This window comes from Marmota marmota, unplaced genomic scaffold, assembly GCF_001458135.2.
Source record: "Marmota marmota marmota unplaced genomic scaffold, marMar, whole genome shotgun sequence".
Taxonomy (NCBI): Eukaryota; Metazoa; Chordata; class Mammalia; order Rodentia; family Sciuridae; genus Marmota; species Marmota marmota.
Window position 1 is genome coordinate 1,540,053 of NW_026000171.1, and position 25,792 is coordinate 1,565,844.

Here is a 25,792-nt window from a genome sequence, read left to right on the forward strand (position 1 = left end):
TTTAATCTGGAAAAACCAAACATCCAGAACATACCCTGTTAGGGATTATAACTTGCTGCCTTTGTGAAAAACCAAGTTACTAAAAGTAAAATGGAAGAAACAGTAGATTCTTCTCAAGACAGGTATGTGTCTAGACCTTCCATACAATTGCTTCCTCTGAGGACTAGACCACCTACCTCCACAAGGGCTTCCTGGCCCACTGCCAAGCCATGAGTAAGAGTCCTTCCCGGGAGTGTAGTGAGGGACCCTCTGACCCCAATTGTCCTCTTGTATCTGCTTAAGAAATTTGAAGTGACAGCTGAGCTGATTCCTAGGGATGTGGGGATACTTGAGCTCGCCTGTGGCCCTGACCATGGTAGATAAGGAACTTCCAGAGGTTACGGGAGGGATTTAAAAGACTATATAAGCCAAGCAGCAAACACATATAATTCCAGTAACTCAAGAGGCTGAGGCAGGAGGATCACAAGTTCAAGGCCAGCCTCAACAACGTAGCAAAACCTGTCTCAAGATAAAATTAAAAACGGCTGGGGAGTGAGCTCAGTGGTTAAGTACACATTAGTACCAAAAATAAATAAATAAAATAAAAGATGGTGTAAGTCGAATGACCCCAACCCATCTTTGGTGAAAAGGGAGAGGAAAAGAATGCTCAAGTTCATGGGTCACAGGTTCTCCAAGCTGCAGGATGGTAATGTAAGTGAGTGGGAGGGAGAGAGATGACTGGTTAAAGGCTCAAGCCATCATACCACACGTGATACACATACAGTAAAAATTAGTTTTTACTGTATACAAAAATCAAAAAAAAGTGTCAAAAGGTGGTGCCCTCCACTCTGATGCCTGAAGGCCAGCATGGTTTTGGAGATTGCTTTTCCCAGTTGTGGTGGATAAGCTATTGGACAGCAGGTGGCACTCAACCCAGAGAATTAGAAAAAGGGAACTAGTTACTCAACTCATTTCCAGTAACTTCTCCCTCCTCCCCACAGGGCCCACAGAGCCTTCTCCAGCCCCACTTCCTGTTCCCTGGCCTGGGCCAAGTCCTCTAGCAGGTTCCAGATGTCTGGTTCCAGATGGCTGGTCCCAGAGTTGGGGAGCTATCTCTGGAAAAGCCCTCCCTCCACAAGCTGCCCAGGCAAGATGTAAGTGTGCCCCGGGGAGAGGCCTGGAAGAGGAAAAGGGTGAGGAGAGGGAGGATAGGACAGGGAATAGGACACATGCAGCCTATGTACACACAGCCCACGCACACACACGCACAGAGCAGTTAGTCCAGAGGGAACTGGAGTTTGCTTATGGCCTCTAGCAGCCTTCTTCCCTGGGGCTGGTCAGGCTTAATGCTCTGAACAGGAAACATTTAAATGTCCCCCTCTTGTACCCTCATTGCTGCTTCAGATCCAGGCAGAAGGCAGCCCTTCTGCAGATGAGACTCTCCAGGGAAAGGAGCAATGGCAATGTCCTCAGAGGGTGGAAAACTGAGTTCTGCAGCTCAAGCCGAATGGGAGGCTGTAGGAATTGGGTGAGGAAAGGGTAATAATGAGGGAGTAGACAGGAAGTGGCCAGGCCTCAAGGGCTGAGGCCAAAGCTACTGGCCCTGCCTTTGCCACAGGCCTTCCTATTCCTTATTGTCACTTGGCCATGGATATATGTTATTTTCATATATCCATGGCCTCCCCTACTCACAGGTGCTGGCTCCTCCTCTGGGGAGTCCTCCAGTCTTACCCCACACAGGGCTCTGTGCCCGTGGCCTAGTGACTCCCCCAGGAGCTGACATCCCCTGGGTACCCAAAGCCATATCTTAAAGGCCAAGAGAGCAGCACTGAGGCTCCAGAGGGTTTACTGTGAGGTTAGTCTTCCAGGACTTCGACTTAGAGCCATTTCCAGAAGGGGATTCTGTCACAGTGAGCTCGGGGAGAGGGCTTTCAGGGACCCTGGGGAGGGAGACTCCCAGGGGCAGTGGGAGGTGAATCTGCCCTGAATCGCCCATCTGGGGGGGGCAGGGGGATGAAGAGTGCAAGTCAGGGAAGTGGCAGTCTACCCAAAACATGGCTTCCTACCAGTGTCTCTGTCCCTGGCTACTATCTGAGTGCTGGAGGACAAAAGAGAAAGTGGCAGGACAGGTCTTGCATTTTAGACTTACAAAAGGAAACATAAACATTGCAGCTCTAGAGGAAAAGGTCAAGGACTCACACATCAGCTATTGTTGAGTTCCTGGGAAACGTTTACCTTGGCAAAGATACCCCAAGACTTCTTAGGGCATGGGCATTATTCAGAATGAGGACATTTTTAGAACAGTACTTTATATTGTCTTTTGGCTTAAATTTTGTTTATATCAAAATAAAACATGCACATATTTTTTTTTTTAAAAAAAGCAGGGTCTTTCAAGGCTTCTAATGAGAAATAGCAGTCTGCAGTCTACTCCTCTCACCCCCCCTTAAATGCTGCTCTCCAGGAGCAATCCTTTCCAATTCATGTAACGGTTTCATTTGGTATTTACCTTCATATATATGAATAATGCTTACTATATTATGCATTGTTAATTTTCAGTCTATTACTCACTTTTCAATTTTAGTCTATTATTCATTTTTCATTATTTCTCATTTCCTATTAATTCCAACCATAGAAAATAAGGACTGGTTTTATCTTTCTTAGACCTTCACCATCCACATTTCCCTTGCCCAATTTTCCCAGTTTATCAATGTTACCATTATTAGTTGAATCTATATTTATTATTTCACATTTGTGCACATAGTATTCAGTAATTATATTTCCTTCTCCAACTTTTGGGTTTCCCAGGAGTCAGTAATGACAGGGAGTTCTCCAAGGGCCGGAAGGTTGTTGGGTTTTGTTTCAATTTTTAGTTTGCTTAGTTCTCCCTGTAACTAATTTCTTCCAAACTCTTATCCAGGAATGTACAGCTTTTCTCAAAATACTGAGGCACAAGCTGGGTGCGGTGGCACCTGCCTATAATCCCAGCAGCTCGGGAGGCTGAGGCAGGAGGATAGCAAATTCAAAGCCAGAGCCAGCAACTTAGTGAGGCCCTAAGCAACTCAGGGAGACCCTGTCTCTAAATAAAGTATTAAAAAGGCCTGGGGATGTGGCCCAGTGGTTAAGTGCCTCTGGGTTCAATTCCCAGTACCAAAAAAAAGAAAAAGAAAAAGAAAGTGTGGCCTTTGAGTGCCAGAGAGGTGCAGACCTTCTAGGTGGGACTGGAGTCACACACCAACTAACCCAAAAGTGACCCTGTGTCCACCAATGGTGCAGACTCACTGTATACTTACCTGACCTCTCACTCCTCTGTGTCTTCCTTTCAGATCTCAGCTAGTAGGATAGATCTGAGCCAGCTCTGTGGTAAGCAGGGCTCCTCTCTGGGCAGCCCCCCTGGTCAGGGGGAGTTTGTGTCCTCAGGGAGGAGATTTCGGCTGACCTTCCGTGCACACACTTCCTCCAAAGACAAGACCACCCATCTCCACAAGGGCTTTCTGGCCCTCTTCCAAGCTGTGGGTGAGTATCCCTCCTTGGGTGCAGGCAGAGAGCCTCTGTCCCCAGCTATGGTCCCGGTGTTGTAGGACAGATGAAGCTGGACACTGAGGAATCAGCAGGAAGCAGTATTGGCTGTAGCCCAGGTCCAGAGGAAGGCTTTCATCTAAATCAGTTAATTTCTCTGAACCCAAAGTTCAGAAATGTTTAAAACTTTATACCCAGTGTATAGGGGGAGGGGGAGCTCAGAGACTCACAATCTGCAGAAGTTCATATAAAAGTAGGTTTTTTCTATTGTTCTGGGCAATCAACCCAAGCCTGGATACAAAAATAACTCTAGGACACTCTCTGTGAAAATCAGTGCCTGGGAAAGGGACAGTTGCCTCCCCTTCTCCCTCCCCACACCCCACCAGCTGGTTTTTCCAAGGAACCTAATTAGCACCAGCACCATCTACTCATCTACTCTTTTGGACACCCCTCACTCCCCCCTCTCCACACCCCCACCCCCACCCCCACCTGTGGTGGCATAGGCCTGTAATCCCAGGGGCTCCGAGGATCCAGTTCAAAGCCAGCCTCAGCAAAAGCAAGAAGCTAAGCAATTCAGTGAGACCCTGTCTCTCAATAAAATACAAAATAGGGCTGGGGATGTGGCTCAGCGGCCAAGTGCCCCTGAGTACCCTCCCCCCCAAAAAAAGACTTTCCCCAGAATCTAACTACTTTCCTTTGAAATGTAAACAGCTCTGCAAAGGCTTCCTAGCTAAGGCTAGAGGCTGTGTTAAAGGAGCCTGTGTGCTTCCTTCATCACACTTTGCTTTTGTAAACACACTTTCCGCCTAAAAACTCTTACAATCATATGTAATTTTAGACTAGAAAATTTACTACACTAGATAGCCCATAAATGTTGTGAAAAACTAGTAAAGGGGTTCTCAACATCTGGAGTGCTGATCTCCTCCGGGCCCACAAGATAGTTATGACAAGATAGAGCAACAGGAAATAGGAAGCTTAACCACTTTTGAAACTCTTTTGCAGAAATTCTTGCTGATAGTCTAAGAACAATTATGGTGAGGGTCTCTGGAGAAGCTTAATTAAAATTTTCTGTGGAGTAGGGGGTGCCACTATACTGGTATCTTGAAGGGACAAGTGGAAACTTGAGTGACTGCTGAGGCTAGGGGTTCAGGGACATCTGGGTGGACCCCATCCTTGCCCCATTCTTGACCCTACTAGCAAGCAGCCCAATTAAGGGGAAATCATTGCTTAGCTCCAGCCATTGTTTCCAGGCAGATTTACAGTCCCAGTATTTACAGATCAAGAGAAGCCAAAAAGAGTTTTAAGTAAAATTCTAGATTTTTCAAATGGTGACTCAGACTTTTTTTTAAAAAAAGTACTTCCATGTGTTAAATTAAAAGGCAAAAACACAGTAGATAGTGTGATAAGTGTTCCTCTGATCTCTGGCCCTTAGTTCCTGGTTACTTTCTCCAGAAACAACTTTGCTTTCCATTTCCTGCATATTCTTCCAAAATATTCTATACACTTTGAAGATATATTATGTGTGTGTTACATACTATATACAATGTTCTAAATTGTTTTTTCACTTGCTATATCTTTCTTTAAAATTATTTAATTAGTTAGTTAGTTAGTTAGTTAGTTAGTTGTCAAGGGACCTGCATTTTATTTATTTATATGTGGTGATGAGAATCAAACCCAGTGCCTCACACATGCCAGGCAAGCGTTCTACCATTGAGCAACAACTCCACCCTCTCACTTGCTGTATCTTAACAATCATTCCATATGCATAGGATTAGCATTGACTCATTCCTTTTTAATGATCACAGAATATCCCTTTGATTGACATGTCATAATTATTTAATCAATTCTCTGCCAATAGATATTTTACTGCCATAAACAATGATGATGTGGATTGCCTTACATATACATTTCTGAGTGTGTGTAAGAGAGCATCTTTAAGTCTTAGAAATTGAAATGGTCAGTCAAAAAAGACTTGCATTTTTATTTTTGGTATTGTTAAATTCCCCTCCATAAAGGTTTTACTGATTTACACTCCCACCAACCATGTTTGGAAGTCTCTGTCTCCCCCATATCCCACTTAGCCATAGTTATTTTTGAAGTCTTTGCATGTTGACAACCAGTTAGTAAGAACTAGCTCAATTTTTTTTTTGGGGGGGTGGTACTGGGGATTGAACCCAGGTGTGCTCTACCACTGAAGTACATCTATAGCCCCTCTTTTATACTTTATTTTGAGACATGGTCTCACTAAGTTGCTGAGGCTGGTCTCAAACTTGCCATCCTTCTGCCTCAGCTTCCAGAGTTGCTGGGATTACAGGTATGTGCCATGGCACCTGGCCTTCGAATACTTTTTAAAAAGCACTGTTCAAGTCAAACAAAATATAGTTATGGCCAGAACCAGTTCCTGAGTTGCCACTTTGCAAGTCTGTGTGAGGCCTAATGACAGCTATTTTCCTACAGTTGTGAGCTGCAGTCAGCCCATCAACCAGGCCAGTGGAGGCTCTGAACCCATCATTGTACCGGGAGCCAACTCCTCCAAGATCCATAGACACTGCCAGGAACCCTATTATCAGACAGTGCCAGCGGGTGAGTTCCCATCTGCTGAATAAGCAATTTCCATCTGTCTCACTCCCACCCAAAGACCTACTAAGGCCCTCGAAGGACCTAATCTGTTAGCCTGACACCTTCCAGTTCTGAGTCTGCTTCTTTGCTCCCAACCCCCATTTTGCTCCTCAGGGACACTCAGCTGCCCATCCTGGGGGACCTGGAAGGACAGACAGGATGGGGTGGAGATTCCTCAGTGTGTACCTGGTGAGTAGTTACCTGCCCAGTGCTGTTCTCATGGTCACTCCCAAACAAGCCTCAGCTGTAACTTGACCTGTGGGACACAGGGGACTAAAGGAAAGCCTTGGGGTAGAAAGAGGAGATGAGAGTAGATGAGCATGGTGGTGCACGCCTGTAATCTCAGCGCCTTGAGAGGCTGAGACTGGAAGATCACAAATTCAAAGCCAGCCTCAGCAGTTTAGTGAGGTCCTGATCAACTTAACGAGATCCTATCACAAAATAAAAAGGGCTGGGGATGTGGCTCAGTAGTAAAGTACCCCTGGATTCCACCCTCAGTACTGGAAAAACAAAAGTGAATTATAAGTGATGGGTTTGAACCTTCATATTGCTGGTGAGATGTAAAATGTGGCAGCTTCTATGAAACACAGTTTGGTGGTTCCCCAAAAAGTTAAAGATGGAATTATCATATGATCCAGCCACTTCACTCATATCAGTATATTATTCATAATAGGCAAAAGTGGAAAGAAGGGACTGGGGCTGTAGTTCAGTGGCAGAGCACTTGCCTAGCACATGNAAAAAAAAAAAAAAAAAAAAGAGAGAGAGAGAGAGAGAGAGAGAGGTGTGAGAACAGAAAGTGAGGAGGAAATTAGGAAGGCCCAGAAAAGAAGAGCCAAGGAGCTTGTCCCTTATTCTTCAAGGGTCAAAGTATGTCTGAGAAAAGAAAAGCACAAGAGGATAATCAGTTGGGTGAGTGAATGAGGAAGAAAAGGAAAGTTGAAATAAGAGAAAATTCTCTTTGTATGTATTTTAAGGGTACAGACAGGCTTTCTGCCTGCCCTCCCAAAATCTTCCTGCCTAGATGCTACACTATGGCAGACGTGTGTGTGTGTGTGTGTGTGTGTGTGTGTGTGTGTGTGTGTGTGTGTGTTGGGAAGGGTGCCAAGCTTCAAGCCCAGGACCTTGCATATGCTAGACAAGTGCTCTAACCAGTAAGCTATGCCCTAGCCCTCTACGTTTTTTTTTTTTTTAACTGAGACAAAATTCACCATTTTAACCATTTTGAAGTGTACAATTCAGTAGATTTTGTAAAAACAATACCACTAATTCCAGAACATTTCCACCATCCTCCATCTGAAAAACCCAGTACCTCTAACTCTCTGTTCCTCCATCCCCTGGAAACCACTCATCTACTTTCTGTCTCTGTAGATTTGTTTATTCTGGACATCTCATACAAGTAGAATCACACAATATGTGTCTGGCTTCTCCCACCTAGTATAATGTTTTCAAGGTTCATCAATGTTATAATATGTATACTTTGTAGCAGTACTTTATTCTTTTTCAGGGGGCAGTAGTACAGGGGGATTGAACTCGGGAACACTGGACCACTGAGCCACATCCCCAGCCCTATTTTGTATTTTATATTAGAGACAGGGTCTCACTGAGTTGCTTAGTGCTTTGCTTTTTCTGAAGTGACTTTGAATTCAGGATCCTCCTGCCTCAGCCTCCTGAGCTGCTGGGATTACAGGCGTGCACCACTGTGCACAGGGGACTTCATTCCTTTTATACTTTTTTTTTTCTTTTTTGGTACCAGGGATTGAACCCACGGGTGCTTAATCACTGAGCCACATCCCAGCCCTTTTTATTTACTTATTTAAAGACAGGGTCTCACTAAGTTGCTTAGGGCCTCACTAAATTGCTGAGGCTGGCTTTGAATTTCCTCCTGCCTCAGCCTCCTGAGCTGCTCTTATTACAGTTGAGCACCACCATGCTATGCCCTCAGTCTTTTTATAGTTAAATAATATCCATTTGTGCCTATATACCACATTTTATTTATCCATATATCAACTGATGGGCATGTCATGTGGATTATTTTCACTTTTTAAAATTTTTTGTAGTTGTAGATGGACAGCATGCCTTTATTTTATTTGTTTATTTTTATGCAGTGCTAAGGATCAAATCCAGTGCCTTACATGTGCTAGGCAAGTGCTCTGCCACTGAACTACAGCCCCAGTCCCTTCTTTCCACTTTTGCCTATTATGAATAATATACTGATATGAGTGAAGTGGCTGGATCATATGATAATTCCATCTTTAACTTTTTGGGGAACCACCAAACTGTGTTTCATAGAAGCTGCCACATTTTACATCTCACCAGCAATATGAAGGTTCAAACCCATCACTTATAATTCACTTTTGTTTTTCCAGTACTGAGGGTGGAATCCAGGGGTACTTTACTACTGAGCCACATTCCCAGCCCTTTTTATTTTTTATTTTGAGACAAGGTCTCACTAAGTTGCTCAGAGTCTCACTAGGTTACCAAGGCTGGCCTTGAACTTGCGATCTTCCTTCCTCAGCTTCCCAAGTTGCTGGGATTACAGGTGTGCACCACTGCACCTGGCCACATTTTCAACTAAAGCATTACCTTCCAAATCCAATAGGATCCACAGAAAACCATAGGGCGAGCCTGAAGTTTCCTGCTCAGGGAGTGGGTTGGAGGACAGAAGATGCACATGATACAAATTAGGAAATGACATAGAAAACAGGCAAGAGGTACTAAAGACAAACTCTGCTGGCACCATGATGTGGCCCAGGGGTAGTCCCACCAAGAGTCTAGAGGAATGGCTTAAAGATGGCCGAGGAGGCAGGAAAGGGAGCCCCACAGAGTCAGTCCCAAAAGTGCTCATCCAGGCTCCCCACCTCTCAGTCCACTGTCCTGAGTCCCACACAGGTTATGTGCCCAGTAGTGTCAGAGTTGACTCACTGCTTCCATCAGTCCCTGTGGTCTACACTCATGGGTCTGTGTCATCGTAAGGTCCTGATCCCATGCAGAGCATTACCTGGGGCCTTCTTTATGCATCCACCACAACACTCACAGAGCAGCGCTGTAATCCATGTGTCTGGTAGCAGGGCTGATTGTTCCCTTCTCCCTCTCTCTCCCAGTCTGTGGACAGCCAGTCACCCCCATTGCCCAGAACCCAAAGATCCTGGGTTCTTCCAAAGCTAAACTGGGCAACTTCCCCTGGCAAGCCTTCACCAGCATCTATGGACGTGGGGGCGGGGCCCTACTGGGCGACAGATGGATCCTCACTGCTGCCCACACCATCCAGCCTAAGGACAGCATCTGCCTCAGGAAGAACCGGAGCGTGAATGTGTTCCTGGGCCACACAGACATAGCTGAGATGCTGAAAGTGGGAAACTACCCTGTCCGCCGGGTCTTTGTGCACCCAGACTACCATCAGAACGAGTCCCACAACTTCAATGGGGACATCGCCCTCCTGGAGCTCCAGCACAGCGTCCCCCTGGGCCCCAACCTCCTCCCAGTCTGTCTGCCTGACAACGAGAGCCTCTACCTTGATGGCCTGTGGGGCTATGTCAGTGGGTTTGGTGTGGAGATGGGCTGGTTAACTGAGGAACTGAAATACTCACGGCTGCCTGTAGCTCCAAGGGAGGCCTGTGAGGCCTGGCTCCGGGAGAGGCATCGAACTGAGGTGTTCTCTGACAACATGTTCTGTGTTGGGGATAAGATGCAGATGAACAGTGTCTGCCAGGGGGACAGTGGTAGTGTCTATGTGGTGTGGGATGATCGCACCCATCGCTGGGTGGCCACAGGCATCGTATCCTGGGGCATTGGGTGTGGCAAGGGGTACGGCTTCTACACCAAAGTACTCAACTACGTGGACTGGATCAAAGGAGTAATGGACAGCAAGGACTGACCCTGGAACAATTGAGCAGTGACCAGTCTACACTGTGGAGGTTGCAGTCAAGAGAGGGTTAGGGGGCTGGGGATGTGGCTCAAGCTGTAGCGCGCTCGCCTGGCATGCGTGCGGCCCAGGTTCGATCCTCAGCACCACATACAAACAAAGATGTTGTGTCCGCCGAGAACTAAAAAAAATAAATAAATATTAAAAAATTCTCTCTCTCTCTGTCTTAAAAAAAAAAAAAAAAAGAGAGAGAGGGTTGGGGATGAGGACCGAGCCCTGGAGGAAGAAGCAGGGAACCCCTATTTAAGTCATTGATGCAGTCAGCACATGGGAGAGAAATCCTCTCCCATCAACCTAAACCATCTCAAACAGGAAGCAGCACCCCACAGCCCCCTTCTCCCCACCCTCTACCTTCCTGCATGTTTGCACCAGGGAAGCAAGCTCTGGACATCTCTCAGCACTCACCGTGCATGTCTTTGGCATCCCTTTCCCGTGCTTCATCTGCTGACGCAGCCTCTCCTGTAATCACCTATGGACAAGTCACCTTCTCATCCTTATTCAGAGGAAATATGGAGGAAGGGGTCTAAATTGCAATTTTGTGAGGATCACGAGTTTGAAGCCAGCCTCAGCAATTTAGCAAGGCCCTAAGCAACTCAGTGAGACCCTGTCTTTAATAAAATATTAAAAAGGGCTGGGGATGTGGCTCAGTGGTCAAGCACTCTTGGGTTCAATCCCCTGTACCCCCCTCCCAAAACTGCATTTTTTTTCTGAACTATTCCAAAGACCCTTTAATTGACCTTCAAATATTCAAGCTATGGGCTTCATCACCTACTACAACTCCTAGATGCAATTATCAAAATATCCCCTTTTTTGTTTCACGTCTTCTCTATGCCAGGTGCTTCACATGTTATTTTACTTAGTCCTCACACTATTTTTGCAAAGAATGTGCTATTATCCACATCTTACAAATGAGGAAGCTGAGGTTCAGGGAGCTACGGTGACCCGTGTTAGTCCCACAGCTGGTGTTTGACTGCAGAGGCTGTGCTCCTTCAGGATGCCAAGATCCTCCCAGTTCTCCTCAAGACCTACCACATCACCCCCTTCCGTGTTCCGGTCCCTACATCCTCACAGATTCTCCCTCCCTGAGAGGTCTTGCTTCTGTGTAGATGGCATCACCTGCTCACCCTTCCTGTTGGCCTGTCCCATGCAAACACCTACGTGAGCCTGGTGCTAGATTGGAAGTTCCTGCAGACAGCCTGGTTGGTGCCCCTCTCATCATGAAGGTACAGCTACCCAGAGAAGACCAACTCTTTAATTTTTAGTAATGGTTTGAGGTGCTTTATAGTGGAATACAAAAAGTAAAATACAACTATTCAGTGGAAATAGAAAATGAATAACATAAAACAGAGAACAAATTTATTAGTGTTGAAAGTCAAGTTCCCCTATGGTCAAAGGTTATATTTATCCTGGCAAAACAGCAGGATTCAAAGTTGTACATACATATGGTTACTTCTGCTTCTATTTTATAAACCTATAGGCAGTACAGAAGACAATAAAAATATTCTCAGGTGAGCATGGAGTCCCATGCCTTTAATCCAAACTACTGGAGAGGCTGAGATAGGAGGATAGGCACCTCAGGCTCAATCCCCAATACTGGGAGAAAAAAAAAAAACTCAAAATATTAAACAGAAAAAGAAAAAAATAAATAAACAGAGGTGTTTTGGGTGATATGATTTTGGCTGTTCATTTCTCCCCCATTCTGTATTGGCTAATTTTTTTTTTTTTAATTTAGGGAGCATGTGTCATTTTTATTTATTTCATTTTACTTATTTTTTTTTAGTTTTTTATTAAAAATGATATGAGTTTCTCCCTACCATGGCAAAAATAGATATCTATATCCATGTGGGAATGTCTAGATCTGTATCTATTTATATCTCTAAATGTAGATTTAGGTCTATGTCTAGCTCCAAATCTATACATATAAAACTATAACTAAAGATGGTGAGGATGATCCAAATCTAGAGAAATAGATATGGATGATGAATTACAGAGATATAAACACAGCAAACCTACCATTATTTTAAGAAAGAAACTTTTTTGTGGAGCACAGTGACATATGCTTGTAATCTTAGAGACTGGGGAAAAGCTGAGGCAAGAGGATCATAAGTTCAAGGCCAGCCTCAGCAACTTAATGAGACCCTGTCCTGTCTCAGAGTAAAAAATTAAAAGGGCTGGGGATGTAACTCAGTGATAAAGTGCCCCTGGGTTCAATCCCAGTACCAAAAAGAAAAGAAAAGAAAAAGAAAGAAATTTATTTCCTCTAGAACCAAGTCCTAAAAGGAATGAACAATATAATAATATCTTAAATAAATGCAGGCACAATCTTCATCTGGCTCTTTCTTCTATTCTTGGTATATGGCAAAGGCATACCAAAAACATGTAAGTAATGGTTATTTTGAACAGGTAGGCAGAGTGGAGGTGGGGCCTAAGTGGATAAGGTCCAGGTTTGTCATTTTCCAGTCATATTGCATGACAGAACAGAACTCAGAACCCCTAGGATGTTACATGACACCAAGACAGAAATCGGAATTCCTAGGATGGATGAGAAAATTTCAGCTAAGACTTACCTTCTTATATTGTTCCCTCCTCACCTGTTCTCCCTGCCCCCATTATGAACATAACACACACACACTGCTATTAGGATACTATTGTGCAATTACAATTGTAATTATGATAGACAAAAATTCCCCTTTCTCCTCATGTTCTGATCTGGTCCATCTCCTTCTCCCTATCTTTTGTCTTTCCTGATCGACAGGTCCATAGATCATGTCATCATTAAATCAGCCCTGCTACCAGACTCAGTTTTCAACTCCAACACATAAGCCTGGTGTGTAAAGCCTCTAAACCTTGGTTATTCTTGCATTTTCCATGTGCCTGCTCTCTAACTGCATTTGCTAATGACTTGGTCACTGCCAAATGGGCAACTGGCCCATCTTGGTGAGTGCTTGCAATCCACTGTCTGGCAAAATGCTTAGCACATTAAGTAGGTAACCCGTAACATGAGTAGGTGGGCAGGCAGATGGATGGAGTGATGGAGAAGTCAATATCATAAGGAAAATAAGCAGGACAGCCTACAAAGGTATAGGAACTGGGAGGGCTGCTCTGCAGGCTGAGCCTCCTATGGGACACAGTACTACAGGGTATTTGGAGCTATGCAGAGTTAATGACAAAAGACTCCCCCAAAGAGCAAAAATTGAAAACAGTACACCATGTCCTGGTGGACAGGAGAGCTATCCCAGAGGCCAGGCTTCCTCTCGAAAAAGACCAAGTCACTCTTGCTCTGCAGCCACACCCTTTTGCTTAAGCACTAAGCAACTGTAATAATCAGGACTCAAACTTGACCAGATGCTGAGGAAAGAGAACTTTTCTTGCCCCTCCGAAGCTATCCCCATTTTTCTAAGAGGAAAGTTGGCAAGCCTGTGATCACTGAGGTGGGAGGGAGGATTTCACCACTTAATACTGCTTTAGGGTCACCTGATATAATAACCCTCCTTCTCCACCTAAGTGTCATTCATGAGTAAAAGAGGCCAGGGCCCCAACACAACCAAACCCATTTCCCTCTGGCCACTCCTACAGGCCCTCCCCTACACCACTGTTCCTGTCACTTCATTCCAGGCATTTAGCCCTGGGTGCTCCTGGACAAGGGCTGATGGGTGAATAAGGACAGGAAGAACAGGGTCAATAGAAAAGAACAGACTTTGTGGTGATGCATCTGTAATCCCAGGAGGCTGAGGCAGGAGGATTGTACATTCCAGACCAGTCTGATCAAATTAGCGAGACCCTGTCTCAAAATAAGATTTTAAAAAGGGACTGAGGTTGTAGCTTAGTGATAAAGCACTTGCCTAGTATGCATAAGGCCTTGGGTTCAATCCCCAGTCTTGAAAAAAGAAAGGGAAGGAGGGAAGGAAGGAAGAAAGGAAGGAAGCAAAGAGGCAGCCCAAAAAAAGGAGTCCCCAACAGTCTGTGATTCCCTGTTTGCCTGTTCAATAGGAATTTTGAAAATACAGCAGAAGCTCCTAGGAAAGTCTTTGAAGAAATATTGATCAGATTTAGAAACTTAAGTGTCTGAAGTTCCAACCAAAGTCTTCCTGATCCTTAAAAATTCAGATCCACCTTCCTCCACAGCTCTTCCCCAAATGTACCAGCAGGTGGCGCCACTACCAGGGATTTCAAAACCAAAACCAAACAAAGTGGAAACAGATTTTTTTTTTTTTTTTTGATTATGCAAATAGTTCATTCCCTACAACATTCCTCCGGGAATGGTCCCCCCTCCACCTCCACAATCATTCCCTCCCCCTTCCCTCCTCTGCACAACTGCTGTCTCCCTCAACACACAGTGCATCAAGAAGCTGTCAGGAGAGCTGAGGACCCAAACACAAACGGGCCTTGAGAAATGTGAGTAAGGCTAATGGGCACCAAGTTGGGAGGGAGAATCTTGGGCATAGGAGGCAAGCCTGTATCCAGATTTATTCAGGGAGACAGAAACACCCTTCCCCACTTGTATACCTCATCTATCCCAATGCACACATGCATATACACACATGAACACATACCCTTATCCCTCCTCTAGAGGACCAGAGGAGTCCTCACATTTGTAAGCCAATATGATCTTCCCCTTCTTTTGTTTTTGGGATCATTGAGATCTTCCCAGGAGGAGGATCTCCCATGTGTGTTTCTCAGACTCCATGAAGGGTTTCTCCCAGAGGCCTTTGCTGAACCTTTGGGAGTCCTTTAAGAGAGCCATGTTTGGAAACCCTCACCCTCAATTGACTGGTCCCAAGCCAGCCTTATTCCGGGAAGAGAAGGGGATGGAGGGGGCAGGGCAGGGGAGAAGGCTGGGGAGGGAGCATGATGAGAATGTGGTGACCTCTGGACTGGACACTGCCCTGGGAGGGATGCAACAACTGCAGAGGCCAGGCCCCCTGCCCCACCTACCCCCACCAAGAGCATCTCTATTAGGTCTAGAAATGGACAGAGGGGATAAGGCAGAGAAATATGGCCATCCTGTCCCCCACCCCAGCCAATGCCTAAATAGCAAGGGTGCTGCACCCCTCCACCTCCACAGACACCCTTTTCCTTTTTTGGCAGGTGGCTCTTCTTCCTCTTGGTGTCAGCCCTGTTCTGTAGGGCAGGAGTCTCCACCCCCATCCCTCAGAAGCTTTTTGGAGAAGTTACTTCCCCTCTGTACCCCAAGCCTTACCCCAACAACTTTGAGACAACCACTGTGATCACAGTCCCCAAGGGATACAGAGTGAAACTCGTCTTCTGGCATTTTGACGTGGAGCCTTCTGAAGGCTGTTTCTATGACTATGTCAAGGTAGGAGTCAGATTGGGAGGGCAGAGGGGGGAAGGTCCTAGCCCCTTCTGGATGCTCAGGCTTGTGCCTTAACCACCCTGGACAGCATGCCCACCCCCAACACCACCCCAGCCCTGTAAAAGCAGGTGCCAAGTGGAGTTCTGCAAACCAGGTGATTCTGTAGATGGGGTACCCACAGGTTGTAAAGCCCTCAAAGCCACAGCCCCATTCTCAGGAGGTTCAGTCTACAAGAGTCAGACAAACCTCCAATCTGCTGACTAGCTAGTAGTCTTTGGGAAACAGCCATGCCTCAGTTTCCTTTCTCATGGAGGACATCTCCATGGCTGCCTGCCTCATCAACATGAGAAAAAGAAATGTGTATGAGTACAGCCTTCAGCAAGGATGGTGGACTCAGTTCCCTCATCTCTGTAACCAAGGGGGTTTCCTTCCCAGTCCTATCTTTCTATTTCCAGCAAAAATAAGATTCCAGATTCAAGCAAAGCCCGTGAATTTTCTCTAACTACCATTCCCAGGTGACAGCCTGAAGGATATGAGAGAAAAACATGAAAATGGTGCCTCTTCCTAGTACAGAGGACTTCGCGAGTCTGCAAGGGAGGGAAGGGTTGGTGGCAGTGACAGTGAGGCACGTCTCCTGCCTTTGAGAGGTTGGAAAATCAGCTAAGGCTGGCGAGCCCCAGGAGCTTGTATTCAACTGGGTATATCCAGAGGGTGTGAATGGCTTGAATAAGATGAGGTGAAATAAGAAGACAGAAAGTAAAGACCAGTTTAGGCTCTAGGAATGAGGGAGTGATAAAGGCTGGGCAGAGGTGACCAGGATTCCAGTGGAAGAAGGGCACAGGAAGTGGTGGGAATGAAGAGAGACCTGCAATCCACTGGGGGAGCATAAAACAGGAGAAGTGAGGTAGTAGGCACAAGAGGACATGCAAAGAGTTAGTCACAGGGAGACTCAGGCAGACACATGAACATCAGTCACCTGGGACATTGCAGCAGCCAGAGCCCAGCAAGCAGTGACCAGCTGGAGCCATTGTGGGGCATGATTCTCTCTGGGGCGAGAGAGGAGGACTTTCCCCAACCTGTCACATGGGAAGCAATTCCTCCACAGGGCTTCTTCCTACCCCATGTCCTTCCTCCACCAGGTCTCCGCTGATAAGAAAGATCTGGGAAGGTTCTGTGGGCAGCTGGGGTCTGCACTGGGCAACCCCCCAGGGAAGAAAGAATTTTTGTCCCAAGGGACCAAGATGCTGCTGACTTTCCACACAGACTTTTCCAATGAGGAGAATGGGACCATCATGTTCTACAAGGGCTTCCTGGCCTACTATCACGCTGTGGGTGAGTGGCCTGAGGGAGTCCTTGATTCTGGCCTCAGCCACGTTGAATGGGGGATAGAAAAAAGGAATCTTGAATTCCAAGGAGCCAAAAGCCTGGCTTTCCTTGTTCTTCCTTCAAGAGAGCTTTATTCAAAAGAGGCCTGTCAACCTGGGCTCTGTTCCCATTGGGCAATTCCTATAAAGCATTAGAAAGACCTGGAGGTCCAGGTGGTCAGAAACTGACTGTATCTCTAGGCCCCTGGTAACTGACCTCTCTAAGACCAAAGCCAATGCAGAGGTCTCCCAGCAGAAATTCAACTCTTCTTTCTGGAATCTCTTCCAGACCTCGATGAATGTGCTTCCCAGCACAACTCAGCAGAGGAGGACTCCCAGCCCCAGTGCCAGCACCTATGTCACAACTACATTGGCGGCTACTTCTGTTCCTGCCATCCAGGCTATGAGCTTCAGAAGGATGGGCATTCCTGCCAAGGTAAACTGAGGTGGGCACAGGAGGGAGGCAGGGAGACAGGGACAGAGCAGGAGCTTGCTCCACCCCAAGAGACCCTGGTGACCCCTTCTGGCTCTGATCTCACAGCCGAGTGCAGCAGTGGGCTGTACACAGAGCCATCCGGCTACATCTCCAGCCTGGAGTACCCTCGGCCCTACCCCCCTGAGCTGCGCTGCAACTACAGCATCCGGGTAGAACGGGGCCTCACCCTTCACATCAAGTTCCTGGAGCCTTTTGAAATTGACGACCACCAGCAAGTGCACTGCCCCTATGACCAGCTCCAGGTACAGCTCCCTACCCCACTGAAAGACCCCTTCTTCTCCCCATATCCACTTGGCTCTTCTTGTCCCATTATGCTCCTGGATCCTCTGGCAAAGAGGGAGGGATGACCAGCACCTTACAAAGGCTGGGTAGGTTCCCACAAAACTGAAAGTGACCTTCAGCTGAAAATATACACAAGGCAAGATTCCACCACCACCACCTCCCTGGTCACCAGGCTCACACCCAGGCATCCCTGTCTAAAAAATGTCCTAGCTGGAGAAATAACCATCCCTCCTCCCCCATCAGATCTATGCTAATGGAAAGAACTTGGGCGAGTTCTGTGGGAACCAAAGACCTCCTGACCTTGACACCAGCAGCAATGCCGTGGATCTGCTGTTCTTCACAGATGAGTCGGGGGACAGCAGGGGCTGGAAGCTGCACTATACCACTGACAGTAAGCTTCCTAGACTGCAGCCAGAGTTCAGTGTAGAGCTTATGCTTAGCATGCAGAAAGCCCTGGGTTCCAACACAAGCACCAAATAAATAAATAAACAAAAAATGAAAATAAGCTTCATGGGGACCTCCCTTGCTGGCCAGCAATGGGGAGAGAGAGTGGGGGAAAAGAAAATCAAGTGGCTCTGAAATAACCATGCCCACTGGTCTCCTCAACAGTTATCAAGTGTCCCCAGCCCAAGCCCCTGGATGAGTTCACCATCATCCAAAAACTGCAGCCTCAGTACCAGTTCCGTGACTACTTCATCGCCACTTGCAAACAAGGCTACCAGCTCGTGGAGGTAAGAGCCTCAGGCTGAGGAGAGAAAGCCAATCCAGTGTCTCAGGAGGATTCCAACAGGTAGGTCCACAGCAGCCCTAGACTCACACACAACTGGAATCATCAAGGTTTGAGCTGGAGAGTCACCTGATCTACCAGCTCTCACACTTGACTGCACTCAAGAGAGTTTTTAAAATACCAATGTTGGGTCCCCCACAAGAGACTCTTGATTCCATGAGTCTATAGTGCACCCTGGGTATTAGGATTATTTAAATCCACCCAAGGTGATCTAATATGCAGACAAGTTTAAGGACTAGTGATCTAGTCCGATAACTCTTGGCAGAAAAGGCAGGGTAGAGATGTGGTGACTTATTTAGCATCACGTAATGATTTGGTATAGTAGGGACTGGGACCCAAATCTCCTACTCCTGCTCCAGGGCTCTTTTCTGCATATTGATGGTTTCATCCCAGGCCCACTGACCTGTCCTCAGCTTTGCAGACTCAAGAGAGAATATGGTTTTGTCAATGGGCCATTATCACAAAAACTTGTGCTACTCTTTAAAAATAAACAATTGGCAAGGAATGGTGGTGCCAGTAATCTCAGTGACTCAGGAGGCTGAAGTAGGAGGATTGCAGGTTCAAAGCCAGCCTCAGCAACTTAGCAAGACTGTTTCAAAATGAAAAATAAAAAGGGCTGAGGATGTAGCTAAGTGGTTAAGCAATCCTGGGTTCAATTCCTGGTACCCAAAATAATAATAAATGAAATGAAATGAAATCTACAACTGGCTGGGCATAGTGGCCCACACCTGTAATCCCAACAAATCAGGAGGCTGAGGCAGGAGGATCACAAGTTTAAGGCCAGGCTTAGCAACTTAACAAGACTCTCAGCAATTCAACAACACCCTGTATCAAAATTTAAAAAAGGACTGGGGAGGTAAGTTCAGTGGTTAAGTGCCCCCAGGTTCAATCCCCAATATCAAAATAAATAAAAATTAAAAAGTGCCAGAGGGGCTCGGGTTGTGGCTCAGTGGTAGAGTGCTTACCTTGCATGTGTGAAGCACTGGGTTCAATTCTCAGCACCACATATAAATAAATAAAATAAAGGCCCATCAACAATTAAAATATATATATATATTATATATTATATATATATATATATATATATATATATATATATATATATGGGCTGGAGTTATAGCTCAGTGGTAGAGTGCTGGCCTCATACATGTGAGGCACTGGGTTCAATTCCTAGCACCACATATAAATAAGCAAATAAAATAAAAGTACATCAACAACTAAAAAACAAAAAAAATTTTAAAAAGAGCTGGAAATGTAGCTCAATAGTAGATTCAATTCCCAGTGATGAAAGAAAGGAAAGAAATAGTATAATCTGGGAAAGAAAATGTGATACAGGGAATTCCAGGGAGAGAAAAGCATTGGTTTACTCTAAGGTGAAGTTTTTTTCTTTCAATACAAAAACCCATCCTGACTTGTGGGTTTTATTGTTTGTTTTCTTGTTTTGAAATTTTAAATCGTAGGGTTTAGTGAGAACAGGCAAGAGTCTGGAGGGAAGCTTATTGGGTCCAACTTTCTGCTTTGTGAGTCGATCTGTGGCTCTGGACTGAGAGGTCTGGCTAGTGAGAAATTACAGTCTGAAAAGTACTAGTTTTGAAGAAGGCAGGAGGCCATGATGGGCCCTAGTGGGGGAGCCCAGGTCTGAGAGCTCAAAAGCCGACTTGAAACTCCCTACTGCTCCTGTGTGGGGAAGGACAGCTGCCTGTCTCCTGGTACTAACAGCACCTCTCACCTTTGCTCAAACAGGGGAACCAGGCACTGCTGTCCTTCACAGCTGTCTGCCAGGATGATGGCACATGGCATCGTGCCATGCCCAGGTGCAAGAGTAAGTCACAATTCAGGGCTATGTCTTCCATTGGCGACCTCCCAGCTTTGGGTACCTGAGCTGAGAAGGAAAGAGGGGGTACAGGCTAGGCTGTCTCCAAGAGCCCCTCTCCGTGACTTGCTCTTTGAAGCTTATGGCCCATCTTAGGAACCACTCAGCCCCATCTCCTCAAGATCAATGGGCTCTACCAGAACCAAATTTCACCCCATCCAACTCCTGTCCTTTGCAAGTGCCCTCCTCACTGACTGTATTTATCTAAGTTTCTCACTCTGTTCTGCAGGCAGACAACTTACATTCCCCCTACTGAAGCTCCAGGGCAGTCATTCTCAGTTCTCACACAATCTTGTGTTCTCCCCTAGTCAAGGACTGTGGGCAGCCCCGAAGCCTGTCTAATGGGGACTTCAATTACATCACCAGAAGTGGGGTGAACACCTACGAGGCCCAAATCCAGTACTACTGCCATGAGCCATATTATAAGATGCAGATCAGACCTGGCAGCAACGAGAACGCACGAGGTAGGAACTGATGCCAATGACAGTCCTCTCTCCTTTACATCTTCTTGGGATGTCTGAGATGTCTTCCAGTGGAATCCTTAGGGAATGTATGCTAATATATCTTCCCAGGACACTGGCTCCTCCTGAAATTACAGTCTGAAAAGTCTATTAGAGAGAGAGAGAGAGAGAGAATTTTTTTTAATGTTTATTTTTTAGTTTTCAGCGGACACAACATCTTTGCTTGTATGTGGTGCTGAGGATCGAACCCGGGCCACATGCATGCCAGGCGAGCCTGCTACCACTTGAGCCACATCCCCAGCCCCGATGTTAGTTTTGAAGAAGGTGGTACCAGAGCTGATGCAAAGAAAAAGATTTGAACTTCATAAACTGTCATTTCCTTTTCACCACCACTACTATCATCAACACAGTCACTATCACTACTTGTAACAACACTATCATCACCACCAACAGCACCAACACTAGCACAGACACCATCATAACCATTATTGCTAACAATACCAATACCATCCTTACCAACAATAACATCACCACCACCACCATCGCCACCAACATCATTACCATCACCACCATTACCAGCACCAAGGGTATCCATAACATCATCATTACCAATGCCAACACCACAGTCACCACCATCACCATTATTACCAGCAACATCATTGCCACAATCATCATTATTACCACCACTACGAAAACCAATACACACACCACCATCACCATCACCATACCAATACTCCCATCATCAACACCACCAACACCACCAGTACCATTACCAATATCACCATTGTCAATACCAATTCCACCATCACCACCAACACTACCATTACTATCATCACCACCACTGTGACCACCATTACCATCACCACCACTACAGTTTCAGTGAGACTTGCCCCTCCATTCTTCCCACCCAGGGTGAATATTGTGATTTTTTTCATTTAGGTTTACTTAATGACTCTCAAAATCATCTATGGGTATCTTGAAAACTTAAAAAAAAATCAAGGTTGGGGGTATAGCTCAATGGTAAAGCACTTGCCTAACATGTGTGAAGGAGCTGGACGCAGTGGCTCGGGAGGCTGAGACAAGAGGATTGCAAGTTCAAAGCCAGCATCAGCCAAAGTGAGGCACTAAGCAATTCAGTGAGACTCTGTCTCTAAATAAAATACAAAATAGGGCTGGGGATGTGGCTCAGTGGTCGAGTGTCCCCGTGTTCAATCCTTGGTACAAAAAAAAAAAAAAAAAAAAAAACAACNCCTAAGCAACTCATCGAGACCGTGAGACATCTGTCTCTAAATAAAATACAAAATAGGGACTGGGGATGTGGCTCAGTGGTCGAGTGTAACCCCCGTGTTCAAATCCTTGGATACAAAAAAAAAAAAAAAAAAGTATGAGGGGCCCTGAGTTCCATCCCCAGCACTGTAAAAAAAAAAAAAAAAAAAAAAAAACTAGGTTATGTATGATATGCATTAAGAGATGGGCTTTGGAGTCAGACATCTCTCCCTATTCATGTTAGTTCTGGTGCTTAGAAATTCTGTGATCCTGCTAAGCATAGTGGTGTACTTCTGTGATCGATCCCAGAGACTTCGGAGGCTGAAATAGGAGGATCACAAGTTTAAGGCAAGCCTCAACAATTTAATGAGACCCTAACCAACTTAGTGAGACCATGTTTCAAAATAAAATATTAAAAGGATTAGAGATGCAGCTCTGTGGTAAATCATTCCTGGGTTCTATCTCCAATACCAACAAATAAATAAAAGAATATTTTGACCTTGTGCAAATTATTTAAACTCAGTTTCCACATCTGTATAAATTGAAGATAATATGTACCTGAAAGTATCACTGGTGGCACATAAATGAGATAATGTAGACAAAATGCTTAGCCAAAAGCATGGTACATTGTCAACAAGCAAAAAAAAGTAGCTAATGCTGGGCAAGTGGCACACACCTGTAATCCCAGTAGCTAGTGAAGCTGAAGCAGGAGGATCATGAGTTCAAAGCCAGCTTCAGCAAATCGAGGTGCTAAGCAACTCAGTGATACCCTGTCTCTAAATAAAATGCAAAATAGGGCTGGGGTTGTGACTTAGTATTTGAGTGCCCCTGAGTTCAATTCCAGTACCAAAAAAAAAAGTAGCTACCATAATTATCTGCAATCCCACTACCAAGATGTGTCACTAACTGGGCATGGTGGCACATGCCTATAATTCCAGAGGCTGAGGCAGGATCAGTTAGAGGCCAGCCTTAGCAATTTAGCAAGGTCCTAAGCAACTTAGTGAAACCCTGTCTTCAAGTAAAAAATACAAAAGTATGGGGACGTAGCTCAGTGGTTAAGTACCCCTGGATTCAATCCCCAGTACCAAAAAAAAAGCCTCACTGATAAGATTTGGATATATTTCTTTGGTTTTATGACTACTTGCACAAATAGGCCTCACATTAGACATGTAGTTAAGTACTCTAATTTTTTTCCACTTGACCTTAAAACAAAAATATATGTAAGAGCCTCTTAACATTTTTGATATTTTATCCTTATATATTTGAACAGTTTAACTTTCATCCTCATCTGTGTTGGTTCCTTATCTCCCATCTCCCTGTAACAACACAGTCAGTGCTCACTGGCTTCTGCAACCTGGCTTTCTTACCCTTCCCACCCTCAGGGTTGTACACCTGCACAGCCCAGGGCATCTGGAAGAATGAACAGGAAGGAGAGAAAATCCCTCGGTGTTTGCCAGGTGAGTGGAAACCCTCTGGGGCCATCCTTGATATCTAAAGCAGCCCTGCCCGACCCCAGAAGAAGCATGGCACAGAGAAAGGAGACCCGAGTGAGGAGAGAGATACTTTAGCTGGAAGTAAAAACCAGAGATGAGGAGTAAGGGCAAAGGAGAATAATACAGAGACGAGGAGGAATGTACTAGGAGAAAGTAAGAGAGGCACAGAGAACTGGACCCAGTCCTGATGCTCTAGCATTTTCACCGATGGGAAATCAGGGAATAAATATAAGAGAAATCCCAGGAAGAAATAAACAAGAAGAGGAGAAACTGCCCACAATAGGTCCAAGAACAGGGCGTAGGAAGAGAGGAGAAAGAAAATGGGCAAGAATCAAACAGAAGGGAGGAGGGGAACTGACTGGCCACAGAAGGGGGGGGGGCAGGACCCGGGCTGACTGGTCTTGTCCTCCTGTCTCTCTTCTCTAGTGTGTGGGAAGCCCGTCAACCCTGTGCAACAGAAGCAGCGAATCATTGGAGGGCAAAAAGCGCAGCCGGGCAACTTCCCCTGGCAGGCGTACACCGTCATCTACGGGCGAGGGGGTGGGGCCCTGCTGGGTGACCGCTGGATCCTCACAGCCGCCCACACTCTCTTCCCCAAGGACCACAACGCACAGGAAAATGTCACCAAGGATGTGTTTCTGGGCCACACAAATGTGGAGGAGATCCAGAAATTGGGAAATCACCCTGTCCACAGGGTCATCGTCCACCCAGACTATCGTCAGGACGAGTCCCACAGTTTTGAGGGGGACATTGCCCTGCTGGAGCTTGAAAACAGTGTCACCCTGGGCCCCAACATCCTCCCCATCTGCCTCCCTGACAATGAGACCTTCTATGATAAAGGTCTCATGGGCTATGTCAGTGGCTTTGGGATAACAGAGGAGAGGATTGCTAACGACCTCAGGTTTGTCCGCTTACCTGTAGCTGATCGAAAGGCATGTGAGAGGTGGCTCCAGGAAAAACAGAGTAACGATGTGTTTTCTCAAAACATGTTCTGTACGGGGGACCCATCTCTAAAGCAGGATGCCTGCCAGGGTGACAGCGGAGGTGTTTTTGCAGTGAGGGACACCAACAGCGATCGCTGGGTGGCTACGGGCATCGTATCCTGGGGCATCGGATGCAGTAAAGGATATGGCTTCTACACCAAACTACTCAGTTATGTGGACTGGATCAAGAAAGAGATTGGGGAGGATGTCTGAGCCTAGATTTCACTAGGCCAGAATCCAGAGAGCAGTAAAACATAGTAATCTGACCAGTAGATCACCACTAAGAACCCACATTAAAACCGCTGATGCAGAAAGACACTGTGAAACTCTCTATTTCTAATTGTATTGTCTGTTTGTTTTTGTTTTCGTATTGCCTTTTGGTTTTAGTTTTGGCTTTTTGCTGTGCTGGAGATCAAACCCAGAACCTCAAGGGTACAAAGTACATGCTCCATCACTAAGCTACATCCCCATCCCATAAATTCTCTACTTTATAGTACCAACCACATTCTTTACCTGAAACAAATCAAAGATGCCTTTCATTTGTCCAAGGATTACAGAATATATACTTATTAATCTCTACTTACATTTTCCTTTTCATTTTTACACCACTGGGAAGTTGAATAAAACCTTTTACAAATAAAAATTTATGAGACACTTTGGAGTGTCAAATAAATCAAAAGTGGTATTTAATTAACAAAAATATTTAATAAGATCATGTTTAAAATATTTACCTTAGGAACACGATAATAACAATTTACAATTAGTGTTAAGAATAACAATATATTGGTGGTTCAAGATTTAGCTCAGTGGGAAGCACTTGCCTAATACCCCCAAGGTCATGGGTTCATCTGCAGGGCTGAAAACAAAACAAAACAAAAACCACGTCAGGAATAATAATAATATATTTCTGCATTTTGTTTTGATTGTACAAAAGAAGAAAGTCCTAATTTTCCCACAGAGTTGTAAATGCAACAGCTTTTTTAACAGCTCACCTTCCAAACTCTAAATAGTTCTTAAAGAAAGAAAGTTATTAAATTTTTGTCCCCAAGTTGAATCACTAACAATATTTTTAAATAACTTGGGTTTTTGTTGTTGTTGTTTGTCTGTTTGCTTGTTTGATTGTAGTATTGGGGATGGAATCCAGATGCACTTTTCCACTGAACTACATCCTTAATCCTTTTTAATTTTTATTTTTAAGACAAGGTGTTGCTAAATTCCCCAGGCTGACTTTCAACTTTCAATCCTCCTGCCTCAGCCTCCCAAGTTGCTAGGATTACAGGTGTGCACTGTCCTGCCTGGCAATAACTTGGATTCTTTAAGATTTGTTTAAAGAGTCAGGCTCAGGGCTGGGTATATAACTCAGTTGATAGAGTGCTTTCCTTGCATGCACAAGGCCCTGGGTTCAATCCCCAGCACCACAAAAAAAAAAAAAAAAAA

At 45.4% G+C, this 25,792-nt stretch overlaps 2 protein-coding genes across 2 annotated transcripts; both read left to right on the forward strand.

Annotated features, from left to right (window-relative positions):
- The first annotated feature begins 977 nt into the window (after positions 1-977).
- On the forward strand, positions 978-10,174 carry C1rl (complement C1r subcomponent like). Its single transcript, XM_015500652.2, has 5 exons — positions 978-1,133; positions 3,303-3,492; positions 5,953-6,078; positions 6,229-6,303; positions 9,216-10,174. Exons 1-5 carry the CDS (start codon positions 1,065-1,067, stop codon positions 9,986-9,988), a joined length of 1,233 nt encoding a protein of 410 aa, XP_015356138.1. The 5' UTR covers positions 978-1,064; the 3' UTR covers positions 9,989-10,174.
- Positions 10,175-14,263: 4,089 nt separating this feature from the next.
- On the forward strand, positions 14,264-24,669 carry C1r (complement C1r). The gene is made up of 11 exons (XM_015500653.2): positions 14,264-14,431; positions 15,125-15,353; positions 16,490-16,682; positions 17,004-17,150; positions 17,256-17,452; positions 17,736-17,883; positions 18,102-18,223; positions 20,023-20,101; positions 20,461-20,616; positions 23,262-23,336; positions 23,799-24,669. Coding segments are annotated over exons 1-11 (2,118 nt in total). The 5' UTR covers positions 14,264-14,429; the 3' UTR covers positions 24,569-24,669.
- The last annotated feature ends 1,123 nt before the right edge of the window (positions 24,670-25,792 follow it).

What these genes read in the sequence shown, in the direction of transcription:
- C1rl (XM_015500652.2), top strand. Translation starts at nt 1,065, where the DNA reads ATGGCTGGTCCCAGAGTTGGGGAGCTATCTCTGGAAAAGCCCTCCCTC. An exon ending in ACAAGCTGCCCAGGCAAGAT is followed by an intron (nt 1,134 to 3,302) that starts GTAAGTGTGCCC and finishes TCTTCCTTTCAG; the next exon opens with ATCTCAGCTAGTAGGATAGA. An exon ending in TTATCAGACAGTGCCAGCGG is followed by an intron (nt 6,079 to 6,228) that starts GTGAGTTCCCAT and finishes TTTGCTCCTCAG; the next exon opens with GGACACTCAGCTGCCCATCC.
- C1r (XM_015500653.2), top strand. An exon ending in AAGGCTACCAGCTCGTGGAG is followed by an intron (nt 18,224 to 20,022) that starts GTAAGAGCCTCA and finishes TTGCTCAAACAG; the next exon opens with GGGAACCAGGCACTGCTGTC. An exon ending in TGCCATGCCCAGGTGCAAGA is followed by an intron (nt 20,102 to 20,460) that starts GTAAGTCACAAT and finishes GTTCTCCCCTAG; the next exon opens with TCAAGGACTGTGGGCAGCCC.